Consider the following 23,406-nt stretch of genomic DNA (forward strand, 5'->3'; position numbering starts at 1 on the left):
ACTGTTACTAGAAACAACCGGTCACATAAATACCGGACACAATGGTCTAGACATGATATATCCTCTGAAATTGTCACTTTCTCTTGTTGTAAGACTCATAACTTTGTCAAATCTTAACCATTTTACATGGTCAGGCCACTGGTGGAATCACCGGACTGAGTGCTATGTCACCACAAGCAACTGGTCACATAACTACCGGTTGAAAAATCCCGGGTCACAATGGTCTAGATATGATATATCCTCTGACTTTGTGACTTTCTCTTGTAAGGCTCCTAACTTTGTCAAATCTTAACTATGTTACATGGTCAGACCACCGGTGGAATCACCGGATTGAGTGCTATGTTACCACAAGCAACCGGTCATGTAAATACCAGTCAAAAAAATACCGGTTGCAATGGTCTAGATACAATATATCATAATATCCTCTAAATTTATGGCTTTCCCTTGTAGGGCTCATAACTTTGTCAAATCTTAACCATTTTACATGATCAGACCACCGGTGGAATCGCCGGATTGAGTGCTATGTTACCACGAGCAACTGGTTACATAAATACCGGTCGTTGTTGCACCCCATAATACCGGCCCACCCGTCTCCATTGCACCCTATCATGCCGGCCCACCCGTCTTCATTGCACCCCATATCACCGGCCCCACTCGTCTTCATTGCACCCTATATCACCGGCCCACCCATCTCCATTGCGCCCTATAATGCCGGCCCACCCCGTCTTCATTGCACCCCATATCACCGGCCCACTCGTCTTCATTGCACCCCATATCACCGGCCGACTCGTCCTCATTGCACCTCCTTTACCGGCCCACCCGTCTCCATTGCACCTGCTATACCGGCCCACCCGTCTCCATTGCACCTGCTTATACCGGCCCACCCGTCTCCATTGCACCTGCTATACCGGCCCACTCGTCTCAATTGCACCCTATTCTCCGGCCCCCTCGTCTTCATTGCACCTTATGTACCGGCCCACTCGTCTCCATTGCACCTCATTTACTGGCCCACTCGTCTCCATCACACCCCAGTTCCCCGGCCCACTCGTCTATATTGCACTCCATTCCTCCGGCCCACTCATCTATCACACACTGGATTCACTACTACTATTCATAATTTCCTATATAGTACATTGCTATACTACCATCTATACTATATACACCCGACCCATCCGTTTGCCTTGGACACTCCACCCCCTCGGCCCACTCGTCTAACATGGTACAATTATTGCCATGGGCCGGCACCGGGTGGCCCGTCTCTATTGGTACATTGTCACGCCCGGCTGCCCGTCTGAGACGGGTATATGTTACTGCATTATGTGATCACCGATGTAAAAAACTGCTCCCCCTCTAGCCCTTAGACTCTCTGTTGACTTCGTACACGTATGGACCATGGCTTGCTCACATACCGAGAACATGCACGTAAAGCTGCAACCGGAACTGCGTTGAGCTCCTTGCATGCGCTCCAAGAGAACGTGTTAATACGTCACAGGTTCTTGACCAACTCTCCGCCAGTCCAACAGGTGTGTTACTGATCTTCTCATGGTTCTTCCGTTTCCCAAGTCTCCGAGGTTTCGCATATTATACCTCTCGACGGTTAATTTATATCACACCCTGCCAAACCAGCCTCGCCATTCTTCGCTTGACGGGAAGTAGGAACGCAGAACAAAAAAATCAACGCCTTGCATTATCAACTAACCCAATGGTTATATATTGTATGTAGAGACTCCAGGGCTGTCATACGGAACCTCAATCCCAAGTATGTGTTGTGTACATTATTCTTGCATCAGCATAATTTTGCTATCGATTATCACATTCTAATATTTGACCTTGTGGAGGAAACGACAGTTCCTGATGTTCTTATCCCAGTGCGCAGTCTGGAAAACGCTCTCATATTGTTCAAACTCACATTTGAAGGGAAGTTGGAGCAATAGTTAACGATCAGGCTAGAGGAATCACAACCATCACGTCGGAAGTAAGATTCACGATTTTGAAGTGATGAATGTAGGACAGCATCGTTCAAAGAACGACTATGTGCCCACCGAGTGAACGAGAATAAATGTATGTACTGCTGTGAGTTTTGACACCGTCCGTTTGATATTCTTGATGTTCGTCAACTATATATATGTATATATCAGTTGGGAATCCGTGCAAAAAAGCCTTTTACCTATACCGTCTTTCCGTGCTGACCATCGTTAGACACCAATGTCGCAATACTCCGGGAGGAGTTCATTGTTGTAAACAACTGGCTTCGCGAAGCTGGACTGATGGCAGAAATCGACAAATCCGAGCTCATCCATTTCACATGGCGTCGCGCACCAGATCGACCGCCTATTTTGCTGCCTAGCGACGAAGGACAGGTGACAATCAACCCCCGTGACTGTATCAAATGGCTCGGCATATATTTTGATCCTAAACTCTCTTTTCGCAGAAACGTATGTGAACTGGCAGGGAAAGCCGAAAATATTGCTCAAGGACTACATATGCTTGCAAATACGGTGAGAGGTCTCTCACAATCACTACTGAGAACTGTATACTCGGCTTGTGTTCGCAGTGTAATGACATATGCCAGCCCTGTCTGGTGGACGGGCATGAAAACCCATGCAAATATGCTCACCCGCATTCAAAACAAATCCCTCAGACATGTCTGCGCCGCTTTCCGGACCACCCCAATAAAGGCCCTAGAAATAGAGGCGTCAATCCCCCCCATTAACCTTTTCCTCGATCACGCAAATGACAATGCCGCCACTCGATTACTCAAACTCCCCTCATTCAACCCAATTCTACAGAGGCTTGACCAACCATGGCGACAATTCAACCTCGCTGATCCCCCACCCGCTCTTCCTACCGACAAATACTGTCCCCGCAGCCGTAAACCACCAAAGTCGACCAGACTCACCCGTCTATCAACACAAGCATCCCCGGACGTGGAACGCATCAACATATTTGCACTGCCACCTTGGGCAAACACAGCGGAAACGTACTGCGGCCGCCTAACAATATCAGACAAACAAAGAGGAGGCAAGAAAGAAGCCGCCAAAGCGCACATACAAACCGCTCGGAATCTACAAATGGAGGACACGCACCTTCTCGTGTACTCAGATGGGTCGAAACAATCGGTCGGAGAGGAGGAAAGAGCTGGAGCAGGATGGGCCGGTTATCATAGAGGAAGAGAAGTCTTCTGGGGCCAGGAAGGAATGGGTCCTAAGGCAGAGGTATACGATGCAGAGATGCTAGCACTCCTTCAAGCAATATCACGAGCTACTCGTTTCGCACAAGACTCCCAGGTGACCCATTTACATTTCTTTGTAGATAACAACTCTGTGGTGCAGGCTGCATATGCAGCTGCACCTGGACCCTCACAATACATTGCGTTACAGATCAAACGCTCAATCGAAGATTTCCTAACCACGTCACCCCTCCACCATGTCCAAATCGCATGGATCCCAGGACACCACCATATCATCGGCAATGAACGTGCTGACGAGCTCGCCAAAGAAGCCACTGGACGTAACGACACGTCCCACTTGACCTATGCAAATGCGCGCCGAAGAAACAAGGAAGGGATCCGGCAGAAATGGACAGAGAGTTGGAATAGAGACGTGGCAGCACAGACTGGACGCTTCGCTATCGCAAATCGACTCCCACCAACGCTCAAACCTTGCCAACACTTCACTCATACTCCTCGAGAAGTATATGGCCATCTTATACAATGTCGCACAGGACACGGATTCATTGGAGAATACTATGCCGCATTTGTCCCCACCGAACCCACCCTCTGCCCATGTGGAGAACCACGTCAAACACGAGAACACATCCTACGTGACTGCCTGCAATTTACGCGACAGCGCATCCATTTAAGAGAGGTATCCTACAACATCATACTCAACGAAATCTTGGGTACGGAAAAGGGCATAAAGGCATTAGTGAAATTTATCGAAGAATCCAGCGCATTCAAGAAGGCCGCACTGGAACGAGAAGGGGACTGGGAAGAAAGGAGAGGGATAGAAGCCTGAGTGAGGGCGGGAAAGGAGGTGACGAAGGAGGGAGGAGACGAGAAGAGCACAGAAGGAGGAGGAAGGAGAGAAACTGTACCATATTATACTCAGCCTGGACACCGGACGAACTTATACGCACACCGAAACTTCTCAAACACGGACCGCTTGGCTATTCGTACTATACTTACACCCCTTACCCTGTTACAACATCCCCCAGTACAGCCCTAACAGGGCACCGCGTCTTAACAGTTTACCTTGTTTGTTGCGGTATATAAATATAGAAATTCTCTCTCTCTCGTTCCGTGCTGACTGACAAAGTATGGCGCTGGATCTGTTCAACTATTCTTCACACGCAAAACTCACACACGCACAGACGTCACACACACACAAACGAGACACACACACATAATCACTCCGTTGCATACACACTCTCGTACTACCGTAGAAAAATTAGTACTGCACTATGATCATTCATAAAATTCATTGATGCCCCAAGGTATCCAACTCTGCACGTGTCAACATTGGGCCAGGCTCTGTGATCAGAGCTGCCGACAACTGCTGAGCTGTCTCCTCAATGAGATCAAAGGCTAGATGGAATGCCGCTCCTTTCTTCACTGTTTGAAGCAGGGTCTTCCAGCACTCTGGATTCACCCTTCCGATTTCGAACCCAAGCTCCTGGAAGTGCTCGACAGTGTCACGGAAATCTTGAGGATTGCGTCCATCAACAAGAAAACGGGCCATTGAGTTCCACCACAGTTGCTGCCAGTCAATGGAACATGTGGTGTTGTCAGTGCAGTATTGTGAGTGCTCGATAATGGGCAGCTCCTCGCAGGCGACAATGTGGCAGTGCTCGTTGAGAAGCTCCTTTAAATCTACAAAGGTGTTCCATACTTCAAACCCAAGTCTCTTTCGCACTGGTCCTGGAATATCGCGGACACGAAATTCAATGAGACGGCGAAAAGCGGGAACAAAGAACTTTTGAATTGAAAATTCAAGACAGAGTGCCAGAAGTTCATATGGTTTGTGTTGAAATCGATGTTCTTGAAGGTGATTAATGGCGACATTGCGAGCTTTTTGACTCATGAACTTGTTGCTGAACCGAAGAAGGTCGATAACATCATCATGAGTGGGACCCTCGGGTTTCCAACTGTACAGTAATCCCACATTTAGAATAAAGGTGGAAGCTTGAAAACTTGTCTCACCTGCTGTATGCAACTGAGAGGAAAAGTTCGAACATATTCATGCTGAGTTCGGGGATGACAATTGGATAGTCGTCGCTCGAGCCTTCCATGCCTTCCATTGGCTGAAATTGACTTCCAACAGAAAACATCTCCTCGAATGCAATGGATGAGCGTGATAATTGAGTTGCATGGACCTTGAATAGCGCATTTTCGACCTGCATTTTGACCGTTAGTATTGTCAAGGGAAACCAAGCGAACAAAACAATCTGACCAAGAAAATGTGAGTACCCTCAAGTATATAGAAACGGTGGGGTCGAAACTTGAGAAGACTTGGAGCTGACTTGCCCATTGTTGGAGCCCCAAACATGATGGTCTACTATCTGTGAGATTCTAGAATATTTTGAGGCTTGGAGTCTGAGTTGAAGCACGAAGGACGTAAATGTTGCTTACCACACCAAGTTTTTCACTTCGTCACCTCTATCTTGCCAGTAGCTGACTATGGATCTTCCAGTCCTACCAGAACGTGAACATCGATGGCCACAAAACATCTATGCTGCAGATGGTATTATCCGTAACATCTATAGCACTGCGATTAGAATGCTTCGATCAAATGATGCGGAACCAACCAGAGTGGCATACCATTATGATGCACTGTCCGCAGAGGCCCTACCTTTGCTTGAAGCGATCGAAAGTGATTCAAGTCCTGCCGATTACCAGCTTCTGCACGACTGGCTACTAGCATGTGCTAGGCTTGTGGGGGAGGCAGGTGCGATGCTTAAGGATGTCAGCCGAAATCTTCATGCGTAAGTACCTCACCGGCCTGAAGCTCTACTGTCTGAATGCTATCACTTTAATCTAGGGAAAATGTTGGACAGTCAAATGTTATAATCCCAGAGCTTGTGACTCTGGACCATCAGGGACGTCGAGGGCATCCGAGAAAGAACATTAACCTTGAATTTGTCCATGAAGCCCTGTCTAACGAGCGTCACATCATGCTGCCAGATCTCGCGCAACTCCTCCAAGTGTCCCGCACCACTTTGTGGAAATTTATTTGTCAACATGGTCTTGAAAAGCGCTTCATGACGATTAGCGATACTGATCTCGATCAACTTGTAAGGACTTTCAAAGAACGCAAACCGGAGTCAGGATTCCGGTACCTTGTTGGCTTCCTTCGGTACCAAGGTATTCGAGTCCAGCAGCGTCGTGTTTGGCGGTCCCTGCACAAAGTTGACAGGCTGGGACAAAGGCTGAGAGAACGACGTGTTACCAGAAGACGAAAGTACCAAGTTGCTCGACCGAATGCACTATGGCATATGGATGGTCATCACAAGGTCATTCAGTGGGGCTTTGTCATTCACGGATTCATTGACGGGTATTGTTGCACCGTAAATCCATCAATTTATGAAAGCGACAAAATAAGTGTAATAACCTTACTTTCAACAGATAACAGCACTAAGGGCCAGCACAAATAATCGCGCATCAACGGTGTTGGAGTTGTTCATGCACGCAAGGAATGAGTATGGCATGCCATCTCGTGTTCGTGTTATGATCAACGTTCACCGATTGGCAAAGGTATCCCACAACCACTAGGACTCGTCAAAGGATAAGAGAATAGATGATATTGAGAGTGAACGTCTCTGTCTACACAAGGTAGGAATGAAGAGGTTAAGTCTAAGGAGTACTACTGACTACAACCTAAACTATATACTACTCTCTAGGCGGAGATATCTGAGTATGAAAGGTAGTGATATATCTATATAAGATCATAACATTGCGCCTAGGGTATAGGGCGTCTTATCAACCAATCAACTACAAGAAAGGGAAAGGGGTCCATAGGGGTATCGGCGATTAAGCAGGGTTCTCAGGGTTCTGCTTCTATTCAGGGTAAGCGGAGATGAAGAAGGGTGAGAGAGTTCTGTGACAAGAAGTCTCGAGCAGTGATTAAGGATCTCGATAAGAGATAGGATCTGGAGATGTATTGGGTACGATCAGATCTAGGGGTTCTCCAGGGTCTTCGGTAATGAGCATGCTTCTCTATGAGTGGCGCTTCTGTGATAGGGTTCAGGGTTCCAGCTGTGACTGTGCAACAGGTTCTTATGTAAGGGGTTCGGTGAATGACAGAGGTAACTCTTAACATGTCATGTGTGGGAAGTGAAAGGTCTGCGGTGTGAAGGGATGATGACTCTTCGAGAGATAGCTTTATAAGGACTCTCGGTTGTGGTTCGATCATAGAGGCGTGCAGATGCATATGATGTAGCCTGGTTGCCTAATCGTAGGACTTCTAAGGATGTGATGACTTCGGATGTCTAGGGTTACAGATGACGTCGATGTAGTATAGATGTGATGTAAAGATAGTGATCGTTAATCGGTTATCCATCTTATCTTATCAGGGATCTTATCTAATCTAATCTTATCGGATAGGTGACTTAGAGTTTGATAATCGAAATTTAGATGTAGTCTGAACATTCATGACAGTTCGTGGGGATCGCGGAGGGGAGAACCTTCAAGTTGCTACGCACATGGTTGCGACAAATGGCCACAATCGCGGCTCGTTCTTATGGGGATCGTAAGTGGAGCCCCCTGGAAATTTACTTGACTAACGATGCCTGATAGATCAACACGGAATTCTCGTATTGAACGATTGTGGGTTGAAGTCAGCACACAATTTGCACGCCGATGGCGGGCATTCTTTACCAGGCTTGAACGACTTCACAAACTTGATGTTGACAGGCCTGGGCATCTTTGGCTCCTTAGCGCGCTCTTCTTGAATGCACTCAACAATGATTGCCGACAGTTTCAACAAGAATGGAACTCCCATCCTATTCATGGTTCTGATACCAAGGATCAAAGCCCTCAGGTCAGTGAATACTCGGTGCCGCAGAATTATTGTCTCACAACCATGAAGGATATGCGCCTTCTAGGACAGGCGTCATTAGGCATCTATGAAGATGAGTTTGAGGGGATACATCCTGCAATCCTGCAGCGCTATTATGGTATTCATGGCAGAGAGTTGGTCCACGGTCGCAATCAGACAGGTGCTGGCCACCCAAATGACGAGTCGGATGAATCAGATGAAGATAGTATTATTGGCCGCATCGAGCGGGATCAAGCAAACGACGTCCAACATGACGCTGTTGAGGTCGCAGATGGTAATACTCCTTTTCAGAATGAAGAAGATGAAAATTCATTCTTTGAAATACTTGAGGAGGTCGTCATGGATGGTATTGTACCGGAGGGATACAATTTACAGGAGGGTGAAGATGAGTATGATGAAAACACAACTGAACATCTACGAGTCGGACGACGGAGGGAGAATTATGTTGAAGTATCGTTAGCAGACCCTATCTGGAGGACTCGCTCAACATTATGGGCTCAAGCGGCTAGCGTTCTAGGTCATTTTGAAGCAGATGTATTTTTCTAATTCAATAGTACTTTACAAAATTCGAAATAGAATTAGGAACCTACCACATACAAATTCTGCACCTCGCCGGCTTGTTTGTGTCCCAGTCCTCTCTTCCATCTCACTCGGAATGTCGAAGCAAGTTTATTGCAAGGGCAACCCTAACAAATCAGTAGCTTGCGATTGCGAAGAGTACTCTGCACCTACGAATCTTCCAGTTGGCCAAAAAGAGCTTTGTGCAGAATGTTTGCACGGCAAGATGTTATGACCAGCGTCCCTTAACCTAACTAGTAGGTGTCTGGAGTCTAGATCACACCACAGGACTCAGTCTGAAGAAGGTAAAGCGAGGATGATATTGAGAGGGAACGTCTAGGCCCTACGATAATGTAGAAACGAGGAGGTTAAGTCTAAGGAGTACTACTGACTACGACCTAGTCTATATACTACTATTGGGGCGGAGCTATCTGAGTATGAAAGGTATGTGATATAACTATATACGGTCATAACATTGCACCTAGGGTATAGGGCGTCTTATCAACCAATCAACTACAAGAAAGGAGAAAGGGGAAAGGATAAGGGTTCATAGGGCCAAGGGTATCGGTAATTAAGCAGGGTTCTCAGGGACTGCTTCTATTCAGGGTAGACGGAGATTAAGAAGGGTGTGAGAGAGTTCTGTGACAAGAAGTCTCGAGCGGTAATTAAGGATCTCGATTAGAGATAGGATCTGATGATCTAGATCGAAGGATCTAGATAGGATCTGGATCTGGAGATGTATCGGGTACGATCGGATCTAAGGGTTCTCCAGGGTTTTCGGTAATGAGTATGCTTCTCTATGAGCGGTACTTCTGTGATAGGGGTTCAGGGTTTAGCTGTGACTGTGCAACAGGTTCTAATGTAAGGGGTTCGGTGAATGACAGAGGTAACTCATGTCATGTGTGAAGATGTGAAGGTTTGCGATGTGAAGAGGTGATGCCCCTTTGAGAGATAGCTCGTAAAGTACTCTCGGTTATGGTTTGATCATAGAGGCATGTAGATGCTTATGATGTAACCCGTTTGCCTAATCGTAGGACTTCTAAGGATGTGATGAGTTCGGTTGTCTAGGGTTACGAATAAGATGGATGACGTTGATATAGTATAGATATGATGTAAAGATAGTGATCGTTAATCGGTTATCCATCTTATCTTATCAGGGATCTATCTAATCTAATCTTATCGGATAAGGTGACTTAGGGTTCGATAATCGAAATTTAGATGCAGTTGGTAACATTCATGACACAAGAGCAAACATCCTCGACCCCAACGGCCTGCATCAGTGGCCGAGCTGTCAGTACCTCCCATACTAGATCAGACTTGGAGTACTCCACCAAGGCCCGTCACAACCGCAAAAGAACAAGTTGGAGTGACAGCTATATACAAGCAATCACTCGCTCGGAAAGCCGGACAAGACCTGGAACTCAAATTCAATGTGTTGTCCAACAGTCAGAAGACGGCTACCGCGAGAGGTGAGGCGATCGCAGGATTCCGCCCACCTGTAAAACGGAAATTCACAGTGAGTAAATTTGCCTGACTTTTGTGCCTCCAAAATAATCAATGTTACCTAGGGCAGGGCAATATCCTTAAGACAGGCCAGTTCTTCGAAGCAAGGACAAATCCGGATCAAAGTCGGTGCCATTGCTGTCTTGATCAATTACCTTGATGTATGTTAGCCTAAGCACACAATAACTATGAACTTACCCAGTGACCGACAGGACAGAGGAGAGTTGACGATCACGATCCCGCCTGTCAGGACAGAGATGTCAAAGTTTAAACGACGGGGATGTGCTCACTTTGACGGAGATCAGTCTGAGAACGACAGTGTGGATTTCAGCTTTTGCCCGGACTGGACATTTGACAAGGTTGATGCTTACATTCGAAGACTTTTTCCAAAGGTCTTTGGATACCTCGACTCTGTAAAGGCAGGTGATGTAAAGGGGAAGGCCATAGATAATGGAGCATCTGAATGGGTGTTGATTTCAAAAGAGAACCGCAGGCTGAGTGTCGCACCTGACCCATTTCCGAACGGCAAACATCTTGAACGGTACAAAGGCAGAAATAATGCCCCTCTTCAACAGACAAATGTTTTTATTAGTGAGCTGTTAATAAATTCATCAGGGATGTTCTAATCAATGTATGTGCAATAGGTATCCGGACATACGTACCTGAGCATATTTATGCACGCTGGGATCCGGACATGGTCGTTATTGATATAGATGATGACAACAGCGACGATAGTGACAGCAAATATCAATTTAAACTTGAAGATAGTTTGGATGACATATACAATGTTCCCAAGATCAGTTGGTGGATTTAAAGCTCTCACGTGCACACTCTCAGTGACTGTGTTTAAAATTCGTTTAACTGTTACTACTTACTCCAGCTCGTCCAAAACGCTTGATGCAGTCCAACGAACGTGATACACATCAAGAACCAGCTTTAAAGAGATCGCGTGGAAGTAAGTACTACTGTTCAGACTGTATGCGAAACAACACTACTAACAAAACATATTTAAATCAGCTCGTGGTCAACCCATCGCATCGAAAATGGAGAACCAGGTGGCGAAATCTGTTAAATGTAAGTGTTAAGCGCTTTCATTGTCTACTTGACCATCTAACACCTGTAATTTTACAGTGTTCGGTCCCAACTCTGATGCAGATGATGGCCTCGACACACTGCCAGCTAGTCTGAAAGGAATGTCAATCTCACCTCTGAGACGTGCTCCACGCCAGAATTTGATGATGCCATCAATCAAAGATGAAGAACCCTACATCGACCTCCAAGACTCAGAAGTCTTTACAAACGTTCAGAATCATGTGTCCACAATGCCGATACTTAATCGACCACTCTTCCAGCCTCTCGTTTCAGTTGAGCCCACATTGAAAGATATATTGCGCGGCCACCCAGATGTCAATGATCCGTTGTTGCGTCCATTGCACAACCCTTGGACAACCAACTACTTCATTGGTTCTATTAAACTTTGGCTTTAATTTTGTTCCATAGAACTCGAACATCTTATCACAATCCCATTGCAGCCACAGTACTACTTCTACGGTTCCCTTTAATTTTTCTCGCACCTTTAAATCCTTCTTTCTTAATCCTAATTTCATGCTTTGATTCACCTCGCTCCTTTGAATCCTCCGTTCTTAACCCTACTGGGCCTAGTCAATTTCATGATTTAATTCCTATTCCATCGAATTCTCCGTTAAATGTTAGTTGGTCCATTCGAACAATGAAAATCATTTACTCCGAGACCTACTCACTCCTCATCGACACTTACATCAAGGATCCACCCAGCGCGAACATCTTTTTGACACCAATACTGGCAGCTTTCCGTCTTCTTTTCTCGCTCTCGTCCGCCAGCCGAGGATTTGCTGCCAATGCTGGCGGCTTCGGTGCGTTTTTTTTTGCCCTTGGACTCTACTTGATTGGCGCTTATAGAACCCTTCATTAGCAGCCTCTGCAATATAAATTGATCATCACTCCGAGACCTACTCACTTCTCATCACTCCGTCTCGTCCACCGGCCAGGCCTTAAAAAGATTCGAGGCTTTGCTGCCAATGCTGGCGACTCTCAGTGCGTTTCACTCCGAGACCTACTCACTTCTCATCGCTCCATCTCGTCTACCAGCCGGGCCTTAAAAAGATTCGTTTATAGAACCCTTCATCAGCAGCCTTGTCTGCAATATAAATTGATTATCGAATCATGTCAGATCTAATAGTGCAGTACTAATTTTTCTACGGTACAAGAGTGTGTATGCGACGGAGTGATTATGTGTGCGTCTCGTTTGTGTGTGTGTGACGTCTGTGCGTGTGTGAGTTTTGCGTGTGAAGAATAGTTGAACAGATCCAGCGCCATAACAAAGGCGGTGAATCATAGCGTATAGAGAGCGGATGTCTTTACCTACACGATGAAACTGAACACCACCTTTTCTGCTATCGCTAGACAAACTGGCTTCGACAACATTCTATCAGAAAATGTGAGCAAGTTGAATGCATTTCTTCTTCATCTCATCACACTAACGACCAAGGATCCACGCATTCTTCCAGCGGGTGTGTTGCAACATTGGGTCTCTTCACAACCTTCGCGGATTGATCTTCATTCACGACAGAATACTGTCGTATTTTTACTGATGTTTAGCTGATTTTGTATTTTGAGCACCTAGTACATCCTAGGCTGATGCTACACGACAACGAGCTCTGCGAATCGAAGACGCACGTCGAATACCCCGAGGATTTTCTGACGATGCATGAGATGTATGTAATTTCCGTCTATACTATAGTCCCTCTTGACAGAAACATTAGTTCTCTACATTGCGTGGTACTCCATTCCACGGGCGACGTCATCATCATGCCGCATTACCACGTCGACGGCTCCTTGGTCGCTCATCCTTATTCTAGCGCCGCTCCTTCGATCCACACGGGACGACTGAGCGCAACGCCTAATCTCGATCCCGTCCTGTAAGCTGGACTCAAGACTTCGTCTCTGGTATCCGACATCCAGTTGCAAGTGCCACCAATCGTCGAGGTCCCGCGCACAGCAGCAAAACCTGTACGCTTTGTTCCCTTCTCGATTCTTTATCAGTGACTCATTTTCACGCAGAGGAACTATCACGCTAGAAAGAAGCCAGCTGCCAGCTCCTCTCAACTTCCCAATACCCGTGTCATGCAGCAAGCCAGCGGAGCAATGCAGAGCACGCCATCACCATCACAACAAGCTACGACACCTGCGACACTTCCCGCAGTCGCCGCCGTTGCGGTAGTGACTGGAACTCCGTCACATCCCAATATTACCATAAGACAGGCCGGATGCTGGGCTCGTCTCTTGCTCGCTGGCGAGCCCTGGCTGCGAAGAACTATACGAACGAGATACTACCTCCACTAATGGATCAGGGATATCTGTCTTTCGACTGCACGATAGAATCATGACACTATTACTATGCACTGAGGTGGATCAAATTCCGAGTATTTCGATCGACATGGAAATACTCAACGTCTGTTCGAGTAACAAAACCTATAGATTCGACTACAAATACACTTACGGAGAACGTCACAATATTACGTGTTGATACAGCCGCTGTTGACTACAACTGCAGTCAATCAGAGTCCTGACAGAGAGGGAGGCGCTAAAACTCACGCTCAAGAGACCTGGCACTCAGTCGAGAAAATCCTCCTCAGTCAGAATGCGGCCATTGAGCATCTTTCCGACGTGAGTTGGAAGATACCCCATGCCTTTCCTTCTCATTCCGAACAACTCCTTCAGTGCGGGAAGCTGGGATCGCTTGAACGAGCACGATGCTCTCGCAGAAGGGCGATTCTCCTCGCTGATGAATCCATCGCTATCAGCTATCAAGTCCTTGTCCCCCAAATCTGGCGCGTTAAGTCCTAAGAAGCTGCAAACGCGGAGATACATCTCATAATTTGAGAAATAGAGCTGGCCTGCAAAAAGGTCGAGCTGGAAAATCAGAGGATCTTGTGGTGTCAACCGTGGCGTCGAAGGAACACAGTAGAGTCGAAGGTCATTGCATGCCTGCATATTTTTTGTGGTGCGAGGAGTGTAGATGCACAGGTGGACTGCATTGCTTCTGCGGATATCAGGTAGCAGTGTGTTTGCTTCGTACGGGCTCACGACCACCAGCACTTGGCAGCGTCCAATGTCACTGATTATAACCCAATTGACGGGTCGCAGATAATCATCCTCCTTTTGAGCATAGAACATTTCCACCGTGCGAGCGAAGTCAATGGGTGACTAAAACATTCTGTGCCCACTGATCGCCCTCAGTGGAACGCAGCAGTGGTGTTGTCAAGACTGGATAGCACTGGAATGAACGCAGAAGATCCCGCGGGAATTTGGCCGGTCTGGACGAATTGAAGAACGTGCGCGTGCAGCTCGTGGGCTGCAGGTTCTACCCTGGGCGGCCTTTCCACTTGACGTTCTCTCTCCACCTCGTGCACTATCTCCCTTTCTTGTTCCTCATCCATACTCCTTTCGGGAGCCAATAGAACTCCGAGCTCCTCGCACTTCTTTTGAACGTCTGGATCGCAAACCTGGGATAGCTGTAAAGAACTGCGTGGTGCGTATAGATCCTCCAATGAACGCTCCTCTGGCTGCAACCAGGCTGTCTCCAGGGTGGAAATCGAAGTGGTAGGGGCGTGCGAGAATTGAATCCACGCGGAATGCCGCGTACTGAAGTCCGATCCCTGTTGAGCCCAGTGGGATGCACGCATCTGAATATCAAGACAGGTTTCGCGCATCGCCCAATACAGGATGTCTGCCACATCGACACAGTCGGTATTGGCTTTCTGAGTCGCCGAACGAATGCTCCGATCAACTTCAGTCGGAGCGAAGAACATTACTGAGTGCCCATTTCCCAGCTTCCGCATTCGCATGCATCCTTTGTAATTGGTTAATATGGAAACTAATATCATGGATTCTAAAATCACGAGCCTTGGGTCAGGCGGTCTTTCGTGACTTTGGGGCCAAGCGTGACAGCAGCTCGGAAACCGGAAGGTAGCTTGACATCTGTTCCTCTAGTATGGGCGTCGTCTAGATATACGACGCACTGATCGAGCTGCTGGGAAAAGGGGGACGATGCAAAGGGCTCAACCGTCCCATTCCGACTAACAATGACGATTTCATCGTCGTCATTGACGAAGACTGCAGCTTGGGCGTCGCGCTTGGCTCGAAGCCATGCTTCTACCAACTCCTGATTCTTCAATTCCAGCATCTGCGCACCTACATCCAGGAGCACGCGAACCTTCGGGAGTTTGTGCGACCAGGGCATCGATGAAATGTTTCACATTTTGGCCGGGCGGTATGCATCTGTAGGCAGTCGTTTTCTGGGCGAAGAAGAAATGCTAGGACTCGAGCGTTCGTGCTGCGCTTGGTAATCGAGGTCGTGCTGCACCATTGAGCTTGGTAGCAGATAGCGATTGTCGTTTGTACCAGAAAAGCCGGTTGTGAGATGTCTCTTCTCTTGAGCGAGATCCCACCCGGAGCAGGTGAGCTTGTTGGGGAATCCCTTGGCTTCCTTGGGAAAAACTACTCGAGACAGGTAGAAATCTATGACTGCCTTGTTGGATGCGAACAGTTGCTGGAGGTCACGGAGCTGCTCCGCGGATTCTGTATTGATACCGCTAAGGTGGCGTAGACTTTCTGGGACGGACTGAAGTCCAAGCACCCAGGATTCATACTCGAGGGCGGGATTATCCTGCTTCAGCAGAAGCTCGAAGCACAACATCAGCTGCTGGAGCGTGAGGCCCGCATAGTAGTATGACAAGCACGTGAGGGTGACAGCAATGTCCGGATGACCAAACTCTGCCCGCAGCGAGGGCATGTCTTTAGCACGGAATGGAACGGCTAACATCGTTCGTTTTGGGGCGAGGCCATAGTCCACTCGCCAGCGACGTTCTTTGAGGGCGTACACCAAAATACCACAGGCCAGTAGTCCACGCAAGACTAGGAGGCCGGGCCAGACGGTGGTATCTCTATAGCGCTCCTCTACTAAGCCGATACAAGTGTTGGATATCTCCTCGGTTGCGATGAACTGGCGGACAGCTTGTTTGACGGAGAGAGATGCTTGATCGAAGTTGATGTTTCCAAGTGCTCCGCTGATGACATCCTGTGCGATCCATTGGACCAAATTTTCACCTGCTGTCGAGTGCAGAACTCGAATGAAGGGAAATGTTCCATGCTTGCGAATAGATACTTCTGAGTGAGAGGGAAATTCACTCATTAGGCGAGGAGCATGCTTTGCGACAAGACTCAACACTTGTTGTGTAGTCGTCCACCGTTCTGGATAACCTTGAAGCGACCTTTGGAGACCGACGGTGTACACCAGTTGGTAGCGGACGTGCAGAATTTCGTCGCTTTCGTCTAGGATGTCGCGAGTGTGATCATCGAGCCACAGCTGAGTCTGCAGTATATCTTCAGCAACTTCAGTCTGAGGGGGCAGCTGACGGTCAACAGCCATCAAGTGGAATGAAAGAATATGGTCCGGTTGCACCACCAGAATGCCCCTACTGTCCATGCATTCTTGCATCAGGTCACGATACATTTGCACCTTCGACGAGCCAATAGAGAGCGTGCGGGAGAATGGAATATAGAAAATGCGCCTCTGTGCAAGGCCGCTCAGTCGTTCAACCAGGAGCTGGAACATCTGAGCAGACAATGACTTCAACACGATCACTCGAACTAATTTGTGAGCATCAGAAAGTGCGGCGGCGGCGAGGGGAACGATGACGTAGGATTTCCCTTCGCCCATGTTCAGTTGGAGAGAAGTATTTGTTCCCGTGCATGGCGACATCATTTCTAGCGCAACCTTCAATTGGAGAGGTCGTGCCAAGAACTGGCTTTCAATCTGACAACGTCACTTATCAATAACCACGAATGAATAAATGAGTGACTTCTTGAAACGTACCTGTATTAAGAGCCAGTCGGGGTAGAGCTCCGGATCGAATCCATCGCATTCTTCGTTCTCCAATTCCTTGAAGAACTCGACCCAGTTTTTCTTAGCGGCAAAGATGAGCAGCCTTCGCGAGCGTTGCAGTTGCAACAGTATCTGTGACAGGCGGACGAGAGTCGTATGCCAAGCCTGCCCCAAACGATTTCTTGATACAGAAGCCATGTGAGTGAAGAGGAAGTTTGGTGTAACTCGGGGCCACAACCCAGCATTGTATAATGCGTTCTCAGCAGCAGAAGTAGGGGAGAGGGCGCGTACGATGGTTTCGAGCGAGTCTTGGAATTGCCGACTATGGAGAGAATGGTACTCAAGCAGTACTTCCATCGTGTACGGCGTAGAATCTGGTTGAGGAGCGATCTTTTCTTCACAAAAAATCAACCTGCTCTGGTCCAGATCATCAGCGTATTTACGGTGGAATTTGTTACTTCCTCGGTCGCGAAAGTCGTGGATCAGCTGCTGCAACCTCGCTGTAACTACGGAGTTCGAAGATACCAAATCGCTCCGATTGGAATCGTGCAGAAATTGGGAAGACCCGCACATGCGTATATCAGGCGAATCTCTACCGAAAAGGTACTGGGCATCGACAGATGAGGCCGGTGAAGCAACATCCAAGTCTTCAACGCGGGAATCAAGATCATGTTGTGAGGGTAGGTTCGACGGAGGATTAGGCGTGTAGAATCGTCCAAGAAGCTCCCTGCAGGACATCCAGGTGTTGTTTCAGGCAACGGTTTCGCCAACAGCTGTGAAATACTGAGCGAAGTTGCTCCGATAGATCATTGAGATTGTAACAGTTAACTTGCAGCGTATTGAGTGCCGGAGGATCTTCGCACGGCCAAGCGTCCCGAACTTTGCTGAGAATGAGCTGCTTTTCAGTGCGACACTTGTCTTGGAAAGCTGAATAACGACGCGTCCCCAAAGCCCTTTCATCTTCGCAGGGCCTTCCAACTAGGTATCTCTCCTGGCTGCTGTCATAATCTTTGGTATATGAACTGACGATGTTGTCTAATATCGCGTCGGACGGCATGAAACCATCCGAGAAAGTATAGGAGGTGAACTTCGGTGGGTCACCCAGACTACGAATTTCGGGAACTGTGGCAAAGGCTAGGAGTGTAGGGACAAGCGCATGGTCGTCTTGCAAGCTGTATGATACCGAAGCCATGGTGAAAAGCAGTTGAAACTGTGTCTTTCGTGGTTGCACCACGTAAGCAGTCGTATGCAGAGAGGAAGACTTGAGGAAAATTCGGTTGAAGCCAGTCTTTGGAGTATTGTAAGCTCAGCGGTTTGCCAATGCCCTGGACATCTTTCCACTGAATCAACAAACTAAGGAGATCCCGTTGCACCTGAAGCCTGCTTGGCCACTGGTGTACCATGAAGGCGGTGCGATATGCCCGCTCTTCCGCATGCCCACCAGACACGTCACGTGAAGCATAAATGTCATCTGTGCTAACATGCGAAAGTGGCAAAGAGAATTGATCGGGATAGACTGCCGAGGCACGAATGGATGCACGCTCAAGGAGGTGGTCAATGGATGGCGGAAGATCAAAGCTAGGACGGGAGTTTGAAGACTCTTCTGAGAAAGTTGAAAGCTGCATCCCGTAGTCCATGATAGATTTCGCGGCTGGATGAAAACCGTGGTGCTGTGCAAGGGACGCGAGGGACGACCACGAAACTGTCTGCATCTTCCGAAGATTAGTGGGATACCAGATGCGCCTGGTTGACAGAGAACTGATCTTGGATAAAAGATCTGTATCACGAGACCGAAGCTTCATGAATGAGCGGCAAGCTGCGGAATGCAAGATATATAATGCCTCCTCGGACCCTGTTCGACCTGTCAAGGGATCAGGGAGACAGCCGCTCGTAACAGCGTGGAGGAGCGCTTGATAGAGCTTGCTCGTCAGACCTGCGTTCCCAGTGAGACATCGTAGATCTGCATCAACCCTGTACAAGTGGTACGCCACTCGGGTGTCTTCAGGAGCAATGGTAACCCGAACGTGATGACCATTAGCGGAGTATGAGATACGACCGTCTGGGATGATGACGGTGCGCGGATGCTCATCCGCGATTTGCGACTTCGAACGCAAGATGAGTTGATTGACCAATCCCAACATCGTTCCAGTAGACTGAATGACATCAACGACCATGTTGCGCATATTGCGGGACTGGAGTTCTCCATCCTCATCGACGAAGAATTCAAGACCATATCGAGGTAAGTCGGCCTTCAAAAAGGGAGTGCTGCTGGATCCTTTGTTATATGTGACCATGATGCAGCGGGCGTCCTCCAGAGGATGTATCCTCTTGGAGATCATGTCCCAAGTTTGGCTGTGTATGTCGACAAGAGCAGTGGCACCACCGGCATTCTGCAGCGTCGAGGAGCCCACAACAGCAAATCGCAGGACCCAATTTTCAGGCGAAGACTTCCAGCAATATTCTGCTGGCCGAATCTCGATTTCGCTCGTGCGCAAGTTAAGCCAATGAGTGTGACCTACTATCAAGGGCGTCGGGAGGTCATCCACAAATTTTTGGCTCGGAATGAGCTGAAGAATAGGTGAGCCTTTGTCGATATGCTTCGCGCGGACGATGAGATCGTTGGAGTCGCGGAGAGCGAAAGACACCTTTAGTAACCAGCGAATGCATTATTTTAGCTACTGAGCGATGAAAACAAGGGTGACTAACATGATAGTCGCAGACATTCCCGCGTGTCGCATACTCCATTCCAGGAATATCAGCTGGAACGATGTCCAGAATTTGCTGTAATTAATAAATCAGCGAGTACCAACAGAGTCGCAACTTTCAAAAGCTGACATTACCGAAAATCGACTGGTATGTGGGGTGTTGCACTATCACTGACGGGAGCCTGCCCAGCTGCTTCCCGTCGACCAGCAAGCACCCACTAACCAAATTGAAGTGCACGTCCTGTGGTGATTGGGAATACGAAGGCGCAGTCTGTGTCACAAGCCAACGAGAATTCGGAGCTGGCAATGCCCTCCAAAGATTTCCTGGTCTGTAGCCGCTCCAAATCTCCGCAATCGCGCAATCAAGACCCTCCTTGTGAAGCTCTGCATATCGACGAACAGTGGGTTCTAAAGCGTGACAGCATCTCTTGTCTCGCTCTAGCAGGAGCTTGGAATGTTGTGAGAGATCGCTCGGTTGGCTCGGAGTGTTGTCATAAATCACGACCGCGCAATATGCAAACACCTTCATGTCGTCGTTCGACGTGAGGTGCAGCGAAGCGTCTCCGTCAATGTCAAATGTGCTCCGACATGTGACTGCCATGTCACGAACACGTCCTTGTAAATTCTGACTGACTGTCTCGTCGTCGCTGGCTTGCATTTTCGAGGAAAGCTGCCTCAGTAACGTGAAGGCTGCAGTACGTATCCTTTGAAGGAGCGAATATCCGCGACTTCTCATACTCTCTTCTTGAGTCGAGGACAAGACGCGGCACACGAGCATGATGATAGTGCCGATCGTGACACCTTCCAACCAATTTCCTTCGACGCTTGCCATCAAATACTCCAGCTCTCCAAGTAGTGCATCAATGAAGGGCATGCTGTTCAGCTCCTCGTGCCAGACAAAGCCATTGTCAGACGAAAGTGGGCCAACCTGTGAAACAGCCTGCGCTAACAGTAGATGAATGTCTTCATGTCGAAAATTGATTGTCCTCGCACGGAGTTCGCGTAGCACATTCATCCATTGCAATCGCGGTCCACTCCGTAAGGCTCCGAAGGCAATGAACTCGTGGATGGTCATGTCCTTGTGACAATCTGCCTGATTGGCAATGACCTCGTTCGACGTGTGGGACGTTCCTGCAAGGTACCGCTGCAAATCATCATATGGTCCCTTTGGAAGAAGGAAAGTGCACAATTTTCTAGAATCGAAGTGCAGCAGCAGTACGTCGGCCACCCATGCATCTGTGGTTATATCGAAAGGCCGAAACTTGAGTCCGTTGTTCACACAGACCCTGTCGTGCACCGTGGGAATGTTGGGGCGGCTATAATGGGAGTTGCTGAAGGGTTTGGCATCCGACGCCAAAGTCAGCCTTTGCCTTGGATGGCACTGGCGGTATTTCTGCAAGGCATCGTATTGGGGTAGTTTCATGAAGGGAGGAGTGGGCGAAATCTGTTCTGGAGTGCAAACGTCGACGAGGACATGGAATGTCATAGATCTCCACGCGTCGAACGCGGCGGGGCATGCTAGCTCAAACACGATCACGATCGCGTCCTGTTGACGCTGTGGCAGAGGCCACTCGTGAACTGCAATCGTCATAGATCGCATCTCACTCTCCAGGCCACACTTTGGACAGTAAGATGCATGGTATTCCCAGCCGCGGGAGTTGACACCGTATAGGTGTGATGAGTTTGCTGCGCTCTTCTCTAGGTCATTGTACTTCTCGTTGAGGATCCGAAGCTCAGTCAACTTCTTCTCTCGCTCCTCTTGGGCGTCCGCCTCAATGGACAGCTTCAAATCCCGCAGCTTGTATGACTGGTAAAAGTAGCGCGCTGCGAACGACTTGTCATCGTCGGTAGACGAGAACGCCGACAGATGGCTGGAAGCCTGGCAATGACGAGTTTTTAGGTAGGCGTGTAACTGCTTTAAACGATCAAGGGCCGAAGATTGGCGGATCAGCAGATGCTCCCAAAGGGCCAGTGGGATTTCGGGGGGATATTCTGTCAGGAGTGGGATCTGTCGAATAACGGTCTTGTCCATGGCTACCCAGAGCTCGAAAAGAGTAAGAAGCATAATCGACAAATTCTCCGGGTTTTCCTTGTAAGCGTCCAGCGCTCTCGAGGAATATGCGGAGGCGCACGCCTCGATCGAGACGCATGCAGAATCGATATTCTGAAATGAAACACGCGCAACCCAGCCGTCGATCCCTGATCTGACGACTGTCTCGAAGTCTATGAGGGAAAGGGATGGTTCTGCGGCATGAGCAGCTACCAAAAAACTAGCATCAGCGTCAAGGAAATCATCGATTGTCCCGCGCAAGCGGTAGCTGGGGTTGAATGAGGTCGGTTGGAAGGACGAATGCTGATTCTGCAAAGCTTGGCATATGTACTCTCGGCTCGTGTTTAAGGAAATATGAGTGTCTCTCAAGACTTGGAGAGTCTCGGGAGCCCAACGAGGTGAGGCCTGTTGCGCGTCTTGGACATATCCCCATCTTCCCTCTAGGATACTCCTCACGTCACTGGTGACTGTACAGACCATCTGCGATAATTCCGGAGAAGCAGAGGATCCAAGTTTGAAAAGACGGCGTGCAATCTTAGCTGACATGAAGTGTAGGGTATCATTTGGCAAGTCACAGTCGAGGGAAAGGGTCGTGAGCCTCGCCATGGAAAACAGTATGAACGATTTATACGTCGTTCGTCCGAGAGCACAGCGCTCCAGAGTCGTCTGTAAGGCAACGCGAATTACAAGCCAGAGTGGAGACCGCCTCCATGGCAATTTCGCGCTGTCCCACAGCACATCATCTCCGATGCGCTTGCGGATGCGAGGAACGTCAGCAACGCTCCCGAGGCCACGCAGTATACCGGTCAAGAGTTCAGTGATGTATCGAGGATGAGCGGTATCCCTCTCTTCGGCAACGGTGGACCCGGCTTTTTCCCTCGTTGCTGCCGCATCAAGGACATCTCGATCCATGCGGGTGAGAAAATTCGCGAGCTCAGCGGGAAAGGTAGCGTTGTGAATGATCGTATCCGGGACTGTGATAGCAGGTCCAGGATACGAACAAATCAGCTTTCCCTTTGCGCTCATCACTGCGGTGGGGTCGGGAGAAATCTCGAATGATTCGAATATGGTCTCAGATTTGAGTTTTCTCATGAGCACTGCAGCGTTTTGTGCACGAATCATGTATACAAGCACATCTGCAAGTTGATACTCAGCACAGAATAGATGTAAATGACATGGAAATAACGGACCATTGTTGTTCATAGCATTGATCTGAGATTCGACATCCTTTGGAGACATCACGCTGAATCTGATTGAATCTTTGAGGTTCCGAAGCATTTTCACGCTGCTCGCCCAGAGCAGCTGCTTAGCAGACGGGAGCTCGTCGCTGAAGGCGAGAGCAGTGTCCAGTACTACCTGAGATAAGGCCAGGTCGTTCTCAAGGGAATGGTCACTCCCTTGCGGCAACTTGAGGGGGCAAAACACATGATTGATGATATATTCCAGATTTGTTGAATGGTATTCTACTCTTGAATGTTGAAGCATGTTATCGGGATGTAAAAAGAGTGCAATGGCCACTGACGGTGAAATTTGGCCATTCTAATAAGGAACCCTTAAGCGCTCGTCCTCAGGGTTGGATCCACGCAAAGCAAGCATTGTGTACAAATTAGA

General features: G+C 48.4%; 5 protein-coding genes across 5 annotated transcripts; 3 read left to right on the forward strand and 2 right to left on the reverse strand.

Annotated features, from left to right (window-relative positions):
- Window positions 1-4,478: 4,478 nt before the first annotated feature.
- EDB91DRAFT_1046171 (uncharacterized protein) lies at window positions 4,479-5,328 on the reverse strand (the record flags this gene model as incomplete). Its single annotated transcript, XM_041313246.1, has 2 exons — window positions 4,479-5,145; window positions 5,201-5,328. 2 exons carry the CDS (start codon window positions 5,326-5,328, stop codon window positions 4,479-4,481), a joined length of 795 nt encoding a protein of 264 aa, XP_041181629.1.
- Window positions 5,329-7,781: 2,453 nt separating this feature from the next.
- EDB91DRAFT_1046232 (uncharacterized protein) lies at window positions 7,782-8,600 on the forward strand (the record flags this gene model as incomplete). The annotated part of the gene is made up of 2 exons (XM_041313249.1): window positions 7,782-8,036; window positions 8,085-8,600. The coding sequence occupies 2 exons, from the start codon at window positions 7,782-7,784 to the stop codon at window positions 8,598-8,600; spliced, it is 771 nt and encodes a 256-aa protein (XP_041181630.1).
- Window positions 8,601-10,195: 1,595 nt separating this feature from the next.
- On the forward strand, window positions 10,196-10,741 carry EDB91DRAFT_1045913 (uncharacterized protein; the record flags this gene model as incomplete). Its single annotated transcript, XM_041313221.1, has 2 exons — window positions 10,196-10,276; window positions 10,328-10,741. Coding segments are annotated over 2 exons (495 nt in total), but the record flags the coding sequence as incomplete, so codon positions are not given.
- A 1,060-nt stretch (window positions 10,742-11,801) lies between these two features.
- On the forward strand, window positions 11,802-12,068 carry EDB91DRAFT_1106596 (uncharacterized protein; the record flags this gene model as incomplete). The annotated part of the gene is made up of 1 exon (XM_041317485.1): window positions 11,802-12,068. The coding sequence occupies exon 1, from the start codon at window positions 11,845-11,847 to the stop codon at window positions 12,064-12,066; it is 222 nt and encodes a 73-aa protein (XP_041181632.1). The 5' UTR covers window positions 11,802-11,844.
- A 1,698-nt stretch (window positions 12,069-13,766) lies between these two features.
- On the reverse strand, window positions 13,767-23,280 carry EDB91DRAFT_1234945 (uncharacterized protein; the record flags this gene model as incomplete). The annotated part of the gene is made up of 29 exons (XM_041321264.1): window positions 13,767-14,251; window positions 14,273-14,312; window positions 14,432-15,006; window positions 15,060-15,293; window positions 15,413-15,494; window positions 15,520-16,785; window positions 16,807-16,971; window positions 17,032-17,632; window positions 17,659-17,687; window positions 17,777-18,031; window positions 18,068-18,212; window positions 18,252-18,256; window positions 18,303-19,685; window positions 19,720-19,821; window positions 19,876-20,435; window positions 20,475-20,620; window positions 20,660-20,708; window positions 20,739-20,779; window positions 20,807-20,910; window positions 20,965-21,006; window positions 21,031-21,076; window positions 21,098-21,189; window positions 21,214-21,263; window positions 21,300-21,323; window positions 21,351-21,436; window positions 21,458-21,616; window positions 21,659-21,853; window positions 21,878-22,931; window positions 22,986-23,280. The coding sequence occupies 29 exons, from the start codon at window positions 23,278-23,280 to the stop codon at window positions 13,767-13,769; spliced, it is 8,310 nt and encodes a 2,769-aa protein (XP_041181633.1).
- Window positions 23,281-23,406: the final 126 nt, after the last annotated feature.

Source organism: Suillus paluster, assembly GCF_016628075.1.
Source record: "Suillus paluster strain FC165 chromosome Unknown EDB91scaffold_6, whole genome shotgun sequence".
NCBI classification, from domain to species: domain Eukaryota; kingdom Fungi; phylum Basidiomycota; class Agaricomycetes; order Boletales; family Suillaceae; genus Suillus; species Suillus paluster.